At 43.2% G+C, this 14,236-nt stretch overlaps 2 protein-coding genes across 2 annotated transcripts in view; one reads left to right on the top strand and one right to left on the bottom strand.

The window, feature by feature from the left end:
• NCBP1 (nuclear cap binding protein subunit 1) overlaps positions 1-9,446 on the bottom strand; it is a 36,684-nt gene extending 27,238 nt beyond the window's left edge. The window contains exons 1-2 of the mRNA XM_055578591.1: positions 9,016-9,446; positions 554-642 (exon numbers count right to left, since the gene is read on the bottom strand). Of these exons, the coding sequence (XP_055434566.1) occupies positions 554-642; positions 9,016-9,049 (123 nt within the window). The 5' untranslated portion in view covers positions 9,050-9,446. The remainder of the gene's footprint in view (positions 1-553; positions 643-9,015) is intronic.
• Positions 9,447-9,531: 85 nt separating this feature from the next.
• Positions 9,532-14,236, top strand: part of TSTD2 (thiosulfate sulfurtransferase like domain containing 2) — a 28,692-nt gene continuing 23,987 nt past the window's right edge. Inside the window, exon 1 of the mRNA XM_055578599.1 lies at positions 9,532-9,663. The gene's annotated coding sequence lies outside the window, so the exon portion shown is untranslated. The remainder of the gene's footprint in view (positions 9,664-14,236) is intronic.

Here is a 14,236-nt window from a genome sequence, read left to right as displayed (position 1 = left end):
AGGATAGGATAGCATATTAAATACCTGTCAGGTACCCAGCAATTAGTGCATTAAAATCTTCCGGGTGATGATAAAAAAGTTACACATAAGGCACTCTGACAGTTTAGTATAAATAAATTCAGGTTGTTATTATTCTTTAGAAAACCCCATAAAGAAAACAAATGAAATTTAAAAAGCAGCGTAACAAGTATTAGATGTGGGAGGACATCCCAGGCTCTGTCTACTGATACTTTTCTAATGAATTCACTCATCACATGACTGAGCAAACTACCTCAAGTACCCAGAACTTACTTGGTCTTCATTTGCAAATTGAGCAGACTGCTTGCTAAGGTCTCCTCTAAGACTTAAATTCTATGAAAATTACTAAAAACATTTAACTCTCAACTATCTGCATTCCAAAGCTTTTAATATGCCTCTACTTTGGGATGTAGATACATGGCCATACAAACTTTGACCGTAAGTTAGAACATCAAGTTTTCAGATGCAGAAATTAATCAAGCACAGTCAATTAACACTCTAAGCCCATCACAATCTGTACCTATTTTGATCATACCTTTTCTCCTACTTTGCATATTAAAGATTCCAAGTGATCTTCAGTTTCATTTGCATCAGAGGTCTTTCTCCTTTTGTGAGGTTGTCCCCCTGTTTCAAGAATGTAAAAAAGTGAACATTACAGGATGACTCTGCTACCAAAAACTTTAACTTTTTAATGCTATAATCTCTTTTCTACCTGAAGCCCTACTGTTTACACACAGCAGAAGCGCTTAGTAACTCAGACAAGGCTAGATACAACCAATAAACAAGGCTAGACACAACCAACAGTCTCCATACCCTGGGGCATCATAACTCCGAGAGGCATTAAGTTTTGTGAGAATAGTGTCCCCATAGTAACTATGCAATGCAGCAGCCCTGTCCATTTCTTGGATAGGTAGCAAAGGTGCCCATATCATGCTAGTCACTAACAGTGAGAAAACTCCCTATAACACGCATGTATGGCTGTTCCCATTCGTTAAGGGCTTAACTTGAGTTGTTTAATCACCCTCAGTCGCTCGTTCCTAAAACCTGTCAGTGTTAGTAGTACTCATTATTCTAATAATGAAAATTATGTAAACTGATGAAATATGGGTACAAAAACCAAGTTGAACATTTTGCAAAGATCTGATGAGGGGGTAAGCTTTTGTTTAAAAACAAAAGAAGAGGAAACTTCAAATGATGGGAAAGGAAGCATAAAATATTAGGACTAGTTTTACAAGTTTCTGAGCTCTTAAGTCTTCAATTAATAGTTTTGGTTCTATAGACCATAGAGTCACTAGGGTCTGGTTTATCCCAAACAATGAGAATTACAATCAGCAGACATACTCAAAGAAATGTCCTAAGCATGATATCAAATAATTGGTGGGGAAGAAAGTACACGATTATCGTCCTTAAGTACCGGACAATCTATCATTTAGTCTTGGTGTTAGCAATCTCTTACCATTTTGTCTAAAACTTCAATACTCCTACCTCACATTCTTTTATAGAATATCATAAGGCTGAAAAAATTTCAAATACTAGTGTTAAATATGAAAGATGATGCTGTTGCTACACACAGTGTTGGCCACTCTCCCAATATAATTCAATTTTTCACTTCCACTAATTAAATTATTAGGACAGCAAGCAGACAAGCAAGAAATAATCTGTAACTCTACCACGGATCAGATTTAATAATAAAAATCTGCAGATATAGGGTCACCCGGAGCGACTTCACTTTCACTTTTCACTTTCATGCACTGGAGAAGGCAATGGCAACCCACTCCAGTGTTCTTGCCTGGAGAATCCCAGGGACGGCGGGGCCTGGTGGGCTGCCGTCTATGGGGCCGCACAGAGTCGGACACGACTGAAGCAACTTAGCAGCAGCAGGACCAAGTTATATTTTTAATCTCCAGACTTGTACAGCCAGAGGAACTGAACCATTTTTAGAGTTCACAACTACTTACTTGCCACTGGAACATCTAACAGTGGAAAAAAACCCAATGATTTCCATAAAACACAGCACCTGGCTATTATAACATGGGATGTTAAAAGCTTTTCCAATGTCTGACATGATCTTCAGGTACCTACCACCCGAACACAAGCTGAATAAAAGAAGCAAAACACAAAGGAGAAAAAGAAAGATTTATCTGTCTGAATGCAGTGTTCCAAAGAATATCAAGTAGAGAGAAGAAAGCCTTCCAAAGTGATCAATGCAAAGAAACAGAGGAAAACAACAGAATGGGAAAGACTAGAGATCTCGTCAAGAAAATTAGAGATGCCAAGGGAACATTTCATGCAAAGATGGGCAAAATAAAGGACAGAAACGGTATGAATGTAACAGAAGCAGAAGATATTAAGAAGAGGTGGCAAGAATACACAGAAGAACTGTACAAAAAAGATCTTCATGACCCAGATAACCACCATGGTGTGATCACTCACCTAGAGCCAGACATCCTGGAATGCAAAGTCAAGTGGGCCTTAGGAAGCATCACTACAAAGCTAGTGGAAGTGATGAAATTCCAGCTGAGCTATTTTAAATCCTAAAAGATGATGCTGTGAAAGTGCTGCACTCAATATGCCAGCAAATTTGGAAAACTCAGCAGTGGCCACAGGACCAGAAAAGGTCAGTTTTCATTCCAATCCCAAAGAAAGGCAATGCCAAAGAATGCTCAAACTACTGCACAATTGCACTCATCTCACACGCTAGCAAAATAATGCTCAAAATTCTTCAAGCTAGTCTTCAACAGTACGTGAACCAAGAATTTCCAGAAGTTCAAGCTAGATTTAGAAAAGGCAGAGGAACCAGAGATCAAATAGCCAACATTTGCTGGATCATAGAAAAAGCAAGGGAATTCTAGAAAAACATCTACTTCTGCTTTATTGACTTTGTGTGGATCACAACAAACTGTGGAAAATTCTTAAAGAGATGGGAATACCAGACCACCTTACCTCCCTCCTGAGAAATCTGTATGCAGGTCAAGAAGCAACAGTTAGAACTGGACTGGAAGAACAAACTGGTTCCAAATCGGGAAAAGAGTATGTCAAGGCTGTATATTGTCACCCTGCTTACTTAACTTACATGCAGAGTACATCATGTAAAATGCCAGGCTGAATGAAGCACAAGCTGGAATCAATATTGCCAGGATTAATATCAATAACTTCAGGTATGCAGATGACACCACCCTTATGGCAGAAAGTGAAGAAGAACTAAAGCCTCTTGATGAAAGTGAAATCGGAGACTGAAAAAGCTGGCTTAAAACTCAACATTCAGAAAACTAAGATCATGGCATCCGGTCTCATCACTTCACGGCAAATACATGGGGAAACAATGGAAGCAGTGAGAGACTTTATTTTCTTGGGCTCCAAAATCACTGCAGATGGTGACTACAGCCATGAAATCAAAAGACACTTGCTCCTTGGAAGAAAAACTATGACAAACCCAGACAGAATATTAAAAAGCAGAGACATTACTTTGCCAACGAAGGTCCATCTAGTCAAAGTTATGGTTTTTCCAGTAGTCATGTCTGGATGTGAGAGTTGGACTATAAAGCTGAGCACCGAAGAATTGATGCTTTTGAACTGTGGTGTTGGAGAAGACTCTTGAGAGTCCCTTGAACTGCAAGGAGATCCAACCAGTCCATCCTAATGGAAATCAGTCCTGAATATTCGTTGGAAGATTGATGTTGAAGCTGAAACCTCAGTATTTTGGCCACCTGATGTGAAGAACTGACTCACTGGAAAAGACCCTGATACTGGGAAAGATTGAAGGCAGGAGGAAAAGGCCATGACAGAGGATGAGATGGTTGGATGGCATCACTGACTCAATGGATATGAGTCTGAGCAAGCTCTGAGAGTTGGTAATGGACAGGGAAGCCTAGCATGTTGTGTTCCATGGGGTCGCAAAGAGTTGGACAGGACTGAGTGACTGAGCTGATTACCATCTAGAGAGAATCAGTGTTATAAAAGGCCACAGGGCGAAACACTGTGTGTTTTGACTGCCCAGCCCCTCAGTGATCATTGCTGCTGCTAAGTTGCTTCAGTCGTGTCCGTCTCTGTGTGACCCCATAGGCGGCAGCCCACCAGGCTCCCCCGTCCCTGGGATTCTCCAGGCAAGAACACCCGAGTGGGCTGCCATTTCCTTCTCCAATGCATGAAAGTGAAAAGTGAAAGTGAGGTCGCTCAGTCGTGTCTGACTCTTAGCGACCCCATGGACTGCAGCCTACCAGGCTCCTCCATCCATGGGAGTTTCCAGGCAAGAGTACTGGAGTGGGTGCCAAGTAATCACTGAATATAGTTTAGAAGGGATAATGCCAAAAAAACAAAAACAAAAACAAAAACAAACCAACAAGCATGCAACATAACTGTTGCAATATATTCCTGAAGATACCTATCCATGTAAAGATGTGGACATGTGCAGTATCACAGTATCAGAGACCCTGAGTCTCTAGTATACATCAAGCTGAAGGCACAGAATCTGCATAAAGGTTCCACCACCCAAAGAGCCAAACCCGACACAAAAGGACTTCTATTTTCAGAATTCATTCACTGAAAAAAATTGCATATCTGAAGGAACATTTACATAAGCTATCAGCCAGGACATTAAAATAGCCGTATCCAAGAGCAATGGTTCTCAACTAGGTTGGATTTTGTCCCCCAGGAGCCACTTGGCAATCTCTGGAGACATTTTTAGCTGTCACACGGGGGAAGTGCTACTGGCCTCCAGTGGGCAGAGGCCAGGGATTCTACTAAACATACCACAGTGCAGAGAACAACTCCCACCAACGAAGAATAATCCAGCGCAAAGTGGCAGCAGCGCTCATGTTGAGTAACTCTGCTCTAGGAAGTAGAATATACTAAACGTTCTTCAGAATCAGATTCCAGTAAGGTTAGGAGAATGCAGATGCTACAAAACGACTGAATCAGAACAGTTTTTTTTCTTTTCTTTTAAACCTTAACCATTGTCCATTTCTTTCTGGCCCATCTACTTTGCTAACTCACATCCCACCTGCAAGCCATCTCTAAATTAACCATCCAGCTGGCCTGTTCTCAAGTCAGTTTAGAATCATACCCCAGACTTTAAAGCAGCCTCCTAGGCACTCTTGTAAGACTGGACAGAAGAAAATACTGCTGTAGGGAGAGAAGGCAGGATTTTTTAAGAAAAACTAGAAAATACAAGTATTCAGTCCTATCTCTGAACTGCAACCCTTCTTTCCTCTCTTCTTCCTACTTTTAGTATGTTTGGAGAATAAGAGGTAGAAAGTGTTAAGAAGTAGAAGATGCCCGACTCTCAACTGATACTGGAGAGACTATAAGGGGGAGGGGGACTTAACAGACACCATGTGAACTCACACACAGTAACAGGATACTGAACTCAAGAGAACATAGGCAAGATCACAGGCAAGGAGAATAAAAACTTTAAGAATAAAATTTGTGGAATCAGCTGAATATTTTCACCTATCCTCAAGAAAATATACCTAAGGTAGTTCACAAAACAAGAACAGATTTTATATTAACAAGTACCTAAGTAGAAGTTTTACAATGGAAATTAAAGTTACACATTAGCACTTTATTCTGACACCCTTGGTTAGCATAGAAGAGAGAAGGAAGTCTCTATTAAAACCCATCAGAAAAAAATCTTAATAAGCCAAATAATTTCCCCCCCGTAAGGTGATCCTAATTCTATATGGATACATTATACTACGTATTTTACATCCTTATTTAGAATTTACATGCATTACAAAAAATTTTAGACCCACAAGGTGGAAACAAAAACCAACTAATGTGAAAGAGAAAGTAAAAAAACCAACAAGAGAAAAGGGATAAGTAAAGTACCTTGATCCTGCAGATTTAAAACAGAGGTATAACAGTCACTTCTGAAACAAACTATACTCTTCCTCAGAGTAACAAATCCCTGCACTTCTATTTATTTTTTTCTATAGTTAAGTATCAATTTTAAAAAAGAGTCACATTCTAAAAGGTAAGGATCTAATACTAAGTAGCTTAAAAGGGACGAACATGGGGTTTGGGGCCAAGGTTATGGACAATATAAATACTTTCTTACAAGAATAAAACAATACATTGAACAGCTACTGTATGCATATCCAAAATAATTGAAAAGCTTCAGATATTCTTAAAAAGAGTCTAAGAAAGGAGTTAGTTTTATCCACACATTTATTTCCATTTTCATTGTCTATAAATCCATCTCCAGGTGAACTTCATTGGTATAGCCTTGGATCCTGGACTCTGAAGTCTCAACAGATACAGTTTTAAGTTGTATCTGCCAGCTGATCCTCCCTTCCCTCTCTGACCTCATCTCTTACAACTCTCCCCCTTTCTCACTCTACTACAGCAACACTGACCTTCTTGCTGTTTGAAGATGACAGGACTATTGTAGCCTTAAGGCCTTGGCACTCAAGGTTCCCTTTGCTTAGACTACTGCTTTCCCCCACTTTTTAATTAATCAAATGTAAATACACCCTCACCTCCTGCAGGTTTTTGATCAGATGCCATTCTCAGTGAGGCCTTCACTGACAAACCAATACAAAACAGCAACTCCTCCTCGACAAGAGCCCTACCCTCTTTAACTGGTTTTATTTTTCTCCACAGTACTTAACACCATATGATACACTATATTTACTTGATTGTTCTCTGCCTGTAAAAGGGAGACTGCACCTTTTATCATCCACTGTTGTACTGCCAGGAGTTAGAACTGTGCCTGGCACTGTTAAATATTTGTTGAATGAATTACTGTGTCTAGGCAAACACGTGGAGAGTCATGGCAGTTAGGGACTGGTAAGAGCTGACAATAATCCAGAAATGCTTAGGTGCATCTATTTAACACAACAACAATTTGGCCTATTTTAAAATAGCCTTCTATAATACTTAAGTTTTCAAAATTTCTGATTTAAAAAAAATTTCGTAGGCATTTAACCAAAAGAAAGTTATCTAAAATATTTGACTCAGATCACCATTTAGAATAAAACCTAGCTGATGATTACCCAAATTGTGGCAATTTACAAAAGCTCCAGACTTGGTGTAGTATCTAAGAGGGGTTATAAACTGCCCTTCAACTACCAAATTATTTATAGTAAACGCTGCTTAATTAATGCCTTATTTTGTTTTGTCTTTATTTATTCTGAGATTCCTGCAGCAAGACCCAAATGGACAGTGATTTAGCTGCCAGAAGCTAACTCCTAAGAACGTTATACCAGCATCCTAATAACCAAAGCAAAAGTTGTTTTTCTACAAATTTACATCCAGTTCTCCAGGATGCCCCTTGGAAAGATTTTCTCTCCCTTTAGGGATACCCTAGAAAGGAGAAGATGAAAGAATAGAGAAAGCATGAGAAGAACAAAGACAATGGGAAGAACTTTAAAAGACCCAAGTTCTCCAAATTCCAAGTGATGACTTCTAGGAGATTAACTAATCAGATGTAAAGCACATGAAAACTATTTTCTGTGCCCTGTATGTACATTATGTTGTGTTTAATAAAAATAAAAAATACAGCATAGTAATACCTGTGTAATGTAACTCTCGACTTGCTTTCACTGGTATCTGGGCACTGCTAATGCTGTCTCCATGTTAATTACACTAAAACTGTAGACCTCAGGTGTGAGGTGTAAGGCTGGGGTAGAATATCCTCCCAAGCCAAGCTCCAGGAGAAATCTGATACACTATTAAAACTAAGTGGGGGACATCCCTGGTGGACCAGTGATTAAGACTGCGAGCTTCCACTGCAGGGGGCACAGGTTGAATCCCTAACCCTAACTAAGATCCTTATACCACAGCCAAAAGAAAAAAAAGAAAGAAACAAAACCCAAACCAACAAACCTTAAATTAGTGGGATTCTGCTCTTACCCCTAAGTTACTCCAACATTCAAGGAGAGAAAAATGTCAGTGGAGAAAATTAATTCAATTTTTTTTTGTTCTGTAGTTTTTCTTAGTCACCATCTGCCAATGTTTATCAGCTCTTAAGCATTATCAGGTGATAAAATACACATCTTCATGAGTAATTAGTTACACGTGTTACCTCTCACAAAACCGAAATGTCTGTATCATTATTTCTAAGTTACAGACTAAGGTTTAAAGAGGTAATATAACCCAGGCAAGATCACAAAGTAAACAGCAGGGTCTGGCTTTGAAAAAGTCCTCTGATTCCAAAGTCTGGCCTCTTAACCACCAAACTACACTCTACTCGAAGAACAATACCCTAAACTATTAATAACAATAACTGTTAGGTTTTCTGTTTGTTGGATGTGTGTTCTTAACTGATTTTTGCAAGATAAATATCTTTTCTATTTTTAACTAGCAAAATTATTCTTGGTTTTTATTACGATGACAACTCCATGATCCCCACGAGCGCAACCATCCAAATGGTTGATCGAAATCTCTAGGAGCTCTCCAGTTAGTCTTCCGACACTCTTTATTACACGAGGGAAATATGCTTACGGTCAGCTCAAAATGTAACACAACAATCTACGTACATCTCTTTCTTAAGAGACCTCTTGGGTGTGGATAAGACACCGATTTCTTTCCCTATCGCTTGGAAGAAGGCAAGATGACGGATGACGGGTACAGGAGAAAGCTCAGATCGGGATTCAGCAGATCTCTCATCTTCTGAGTCCTTTTTAAGTGCAATTTGAGGGTCAAAACGAGGCACTGGGTAGAGTGGGTCCCTAAGATAAGCGGAGGCACAGACACAAACACTCTTAGCATTCCCTGCTCGGAGATGCTAAGAGCCAAATTTTGAAGAGTTCCTAGGGACCGGGGTCCACCAGGCCTCCCCGTGGCCAACGACTGAGGAACTGGGACCGGGGGAAGCAGGGGGCTTTCCCAAAGTTGCCCGGCCGCACTCCCGCCGTGCCACCCCTTCTCTACGCGGCTCTCCGAACGCTCCCGGAGGAAGAAAGGCTTCCCGTCCCTTCTTTCGAGACCCGAAAACCAGGGAAGCCAAACCTCGGCCCACCTGAGGGCGGCCTCGGCGGCCGGGCTCAGGGCACTCACCATCGTTCTCGTCGCTGTGCCGCCGCCGCGACATGCCACACGCTGGTGCTCCGCGGAGCTGAGACACCGGTCACGAAGCGCGGCAGGAACCGTCAGGCCGCCGGCCAGTGGGAGTACAGCGGCGAGGCGCGCGGAGTGGCCGGCGCGCAGGCGCTCTCGGTCGCGGCGGCTCCCGGAAGCACAAGGCAGGATGGCTGGATGGCTCCGCGAGCTCGGATCCAGGAGAGCCGGCTTTGAAAGCTCACCAGGCCGGTGGCTTCTGCCCCGCACGCAGCGACCCTCTCGGGTTACCTCCGCCTCTTGGCTACTTCCTTCGCCCGCCTTCGCTGAAAGCCCTTCCGGGGCCACGCGGAGAGCACCGCCTCTTCCGCCAGGCCGAACCCCGCAGGTCGCGAGCTACGCCCGGAGGCGGGTTGTCTAGGAGGGACCCTCTTGTCCCCACCTCCACTTCAGTCCCTCTCTCGGGGCCTCCCGGGGGTTTTCCCGGCGGCCCTTTCACCAACTGCGTAACTTCCGGAGCGAGGTGCGGTACGGCGTTCCTTCCTAAATACAGGAGGGGGCTGGGAGTGCGAGGGCTGCGAGCGGTGGCAACTGCTAGGCGGAGACTGCTCGGTGAAGAGAGATCTGAGAAAGGATCAGGACGGGCGGGTACGTGCTCCCACTTCCCGGCCTTTGACGGCTGGGGAAAGCTGGGCGGAGAGATTAGGCCAAGCCCGGTGCGCGGGGTGAGGCCGGGGTGCGAGGCGGCTCCAGCGACCCGGGGACAGAAGGACCCTCCGAAGCGTGAGCCAGCTACTCCAAGGTTACTCTCTGGTCGTCATCTGATCTCTCGCTTCTCTGACCTGTGGTTTAGGAAAGAACGCGTGATTGCTTTAGTAACGTTTTCAATAGTTATCAGGTACCTCCATACGTGTATTTGAATATCCCTCGCTCTGACATCTCTGGTGAGCGCTGCTGCTTTTAAGTCACTTCAGTCGTGTCCGACTGTGTGTGACCCCATAGACGGCAGCCCACCAGGCTCCCCCGTCCCTGGGATTCTCCAGGCAAGAACACGGTTGCCATTTCCTTCGCCAATGCATGAAAGTGAAAAGTGAAAGTGAAGTCGCTCAGTCATGTCCGACCCTCAGCGACCCCATGGACTGCAGCCTACCAGGCTCCTCCGTCCATGGGATTTTCCAGGCATGAGTACTGGAGTAGGGTGCCATTGCCTTCTCCGCTGGTGAGCGCTACAGCTGCGTATCTAACTGCCTGGTCCTTCAGATCAGATCAGTCGCTCAGTCGTGTCCGACTCTTTGAGACCCCATGAATCCCAGCACGCCAGGCCTCCCTGTCCATCACCAACTCCCGGAATTCACCCAGACTCACGTCCATCGAGTCAGTGATGCCATCCAGCCATCTCATCCTCTGTCGTACCCTTCTCCTCTTGCCCCCAATCCCTCCCAGCATCAGTCTTTTCCAGTAAGTCAACTCTTCGCATGAGGTGGCCAAAGTACTGTAGTTTCAGCTTCAGCATCATTCCTTCCAAAGAAATCCCAGGGCTGATCTCCTTCAGAATGGACTGGTTGGATCTCCTTGCAGTCCAAGGGACTCCCAAGAGTCTTCTCCAACACCACAGTTCAAAAGCATCAATTCTTCAGCGCTCAGCCTTCTTCACAGTCCAACTCTCACATCCATACATGACCACAGGAAAATCCATAGCCTTGACTAGACGAACCCTTGTTGGCAAAGTAATGTCTCTGCTTTTGAATATGCTATCTAGGTTGGTCATAACTTTCCTTCCAAGGAGGAAGCGTCTTTTAATTTCATGGCTGCAGTCACCATCTGTAGTGATTTTGGAGCCCAGAAAAATAAAATCTGACACTGTTTCCACTGTTTCCCCATCTATTTCCCATGAAGTGATGGGACCAGATGCCATGATCTTCGTCTTCTGAATGTTGAGCTTTAAGCCAACTTTTTCACTCTCCTCTTTCACTTTCATCAAGAGGCTTTTCAGTTCCTCTTCACTTTCTGCCATAAGGGTGGTGTCATCTGCATATCTGAGGTTATTGATATTTCTCCTGGCAATCTTGATTCCAGCTTGTGCTTCTTCCAGACCAGCGTTTCTCATGATGTACTCTGCATAGAAGTTAAATAAACAGGGTGACAATATACAGCCTTGACGTACTCCTTTTCCTATTTGGGACCAGTCTGTTGTTCCGTGTCCAGTTCTAACTGTTGCTTCCTGACCTGCATACAAATTTCTCAAGAGGCAGGTCAGGTAGTCTGGTATTCCCATCTCTTTCAGAAGTTTCCATAGTTTATTGTGATCCACACAGTCAAAGGCTTTGGCATAGTCAATAAAGCAGAGTAGATGTTTTTTCTGTAACTCTCTTGCTTTTTTGATGATCCAGTGGATGTTTGCAATTTGATCTCTGGTTCCTCTGCCTTTTCTAAAACCAGCTTGAACATCTGGAAGTTCATGGTTCACGTACTGCTGAAGCCTGGCTGGAGAATTTTGAGCATTACTTTACTAGCGTGTGAGATGAGTGCAATTGTGCGGTAGTTTGAGCAGTCTTTGGCATTGCCTTTCTTTGGGATTGGAATGAAAACTGATCTTTTCCAGTCCTGTGGCCACTGCTGAGTTTTCCAGATTTGCTGGCATATTGAGTGCAGCACTTTCATAGCATCATCTTTTAGGATTTGAAAGAGCTCAACTGGAATTCCATCACCTCCACTAGCTTTGTTTGTAATGATGCTTTCTGAGGCCCACTTGACTTCACATTCCAGATGTCTGGCTCTAGGTGAGTGATCACACCATCGTGATTATCTGGGTTGTGAAGCTCTTTTTTGTACAGTTCTTCTGTGTATTCTTGCCACCTCGTCTTAATATCTTCTGCTTCTGTTACTATATCATTTCTATCCTTTATCAAACCCATCTTTGCATGAAATGTTCCCTTGGTATCTCTAATTTTCTTGAAGAGATCTCTAGTCTTTCCCATTCTGTTGTTTTCCTCTATTTCTTTGCATTGATCACTGAGGAAGGCTTTCTTATCTCTCCTCACTATTCTTTGGAACTCTGCATTCAGATGTTTATATCTTTCCTTTTCTCCTTTGCTTTTCACTTCTCTTCTTTTCACAGCTATTTTTAAGGCCTCCTCAGACAGCCATTTTGTTTTTTTGCATTTCTTTTCCATGGGGATGGTCTTGATCCCCGTCTCCTGTACAATGTCACGAACCTCCGTCCATAGTTCATCAGGCACTCTATCAGATCTAGTCCCTTAAATCTGTTTCTCACTTCCACTGTATAATCATAAAGGATTTGATTTAAGTCACCTGAATGTTCTTCCTTCAGTCTTACCCATTTCAGTAAATGGCACCATCCAGTCTACTGCTTAATCCAAAAACGTGGATAGGAGTCATTCTTAGGTCCTTTTCCTTCACTTCCTAAAGAACAATCTACCTGGAAACTCTGCCAGCTCTACCTTCAGAACAGATCGGAATCAGATCACTTTACTCCTTTGTTTACAGCTCTCCAATGACTTTCTATTGTAAACTCCATAACCTCTTCTACAGGGTTTTACTCTCATCACTGTATTCCAACCACTCTGACTTCCTGCACCTGCAGTAAGTCAAGCTGTTTACCACCTGAGGAATTCATACTATTTCCTTTGCCTGAAGATCTCTGCTCCTAAGTCTGCATGGATGGCTCCTTGTCTCAGTTCAAACATTGGGCCCTTAGTGAAGTCTTTCCTGGCCACCCAATCACTCTTACTTCGTTCGACAAATATATTGTATATGTCATGTGCCAGGCAGTTTTCTGGATGCAGAGGTGAACAAAAGAAAACTCCTGCTTTCTTAGTAATGATGACTCATTCAGGAACCAGCAAACAATGCAATCAGGTAGTGAGTAAAAGTGGGAGAAGATGAGATTAGGGAGGTGGTAGATGGGGCTTTGTAAGGACGTTGGACTTTATCCTGGTACATTTAGAAGCTTTTGGAGGGCGATCGGACTTAGTTTTTAATCGTTACCTCTGAGACTTCCCTGGTGACCCAGTGGTTAAGAATTCACCTGCCATTGAGGGGACACGGGTTCCATCCCTGGTCCGGGAAGATCTCATGTGCCGCGTGGGGCAACTTAATCCTGCGTAAGTTTACTGAGCTCTGAGATCTAGAGCCCGGCAAGCCACAACTACTGAAGCCTGGGGGCTTAGAGCCTGTGCTCCACAATAAGAGAAGCCACCACAAGGAGAAGCCCCTGCACCACAACTAGAGAGAGTCTGCGTGCAGCAACAAAGACCTAGCACAGCTAAAAGTAAAATAAATAAAAATTTTTAAAAAGTTACCTCTGTGGCTTCTACAGGAACAGGGCAGTTGGGCAACTGTAGTCATTCAGTCAAATGATGGCTTGAAGGAGGCTGGTAGTGAAGGTGGTGCATTGTGGTCTGATGTGATTGTATTTCAAAAGCAGAGTTGATAAGGTTTTCAATCATCTGAAAAAATAAGGAAATGAGAATCCCAAAGTTTTTGTCTGAGTAACAGGAAGAATAGAATTGTTGTTTACTGAGGTAAGGAAGACTGAGGAGCAAGAATTTGGTTTTAACAGTTCCATTTGAACAGCTTCCTAGCTCTCACCACAGTCCTGCAGGGTAGATACTGTCATCCCCATTTTATGCTTTTGGGAACTAGAACTCAGAGAAGGTAAATATCCTGCCCAGGTTCACTTACTTGCACCCAGCTGCACCATAATCCAAAGCCCATACTTTCCCTAGTCTTTCTTGTTATTCTTCACATTTATCACTTGTAACATTTGCTTTACAAAAGAATGCATCATGTTGGTGTACTGTGTTCCTTTTGACAAGATTTGGCCATGGTAGCAGTTTGTATATTTCTTTTGGCTCATTTCTTTGAGCTTCCCTGGTAGCCCAGCTGGTAAAGAATCCGCCTGCAATGTGGGAGACCTGGGTTCCATCCCTGGGTTGGGAAGATCCCCTGAAGAAGGGAACGGCTACCCACTCCAGTATTCTGGCCTGGAGAATTCCATGGACTGTATGGTCCATGGGGTCACAAAGAGTCAGACATGACTGAGCGATACAAAGTGTAAGTTTGACTCATGAGGCTCTCTAGATAGTTATTTTTTCTAAGGAAGGGAATTTGACCAGCTCAAAAATTAGGGGACAAAAGAGAAAAGTATTTATAATTAAAGGCACTGCTGCTGCTAAGTCGCTTCAGTCATGTCTGACTC

The sequence above is a fragment of the Bubalus kerabau genome, chromosome 4 (genome assembly GCF_029407905.1).
Source record: "Bubalus kerabau isolate K-KA32 ecotype Philippines breed swamp buffalo chromosome 4, PCC_UOA_SB_1v2, whole genome shotgun sequence".
In the NCBI taxonomy this organism is placed as follows: domain Eukaryota; kingdom Metazoa; phylum Chordata; class Mammalia; order Artiodactyla; family Bovidae; genus Bubalus; species Bubalus kerabau.
This window is presented reverse-complemented; position numbering and strand designations above follow the sequence as displayed.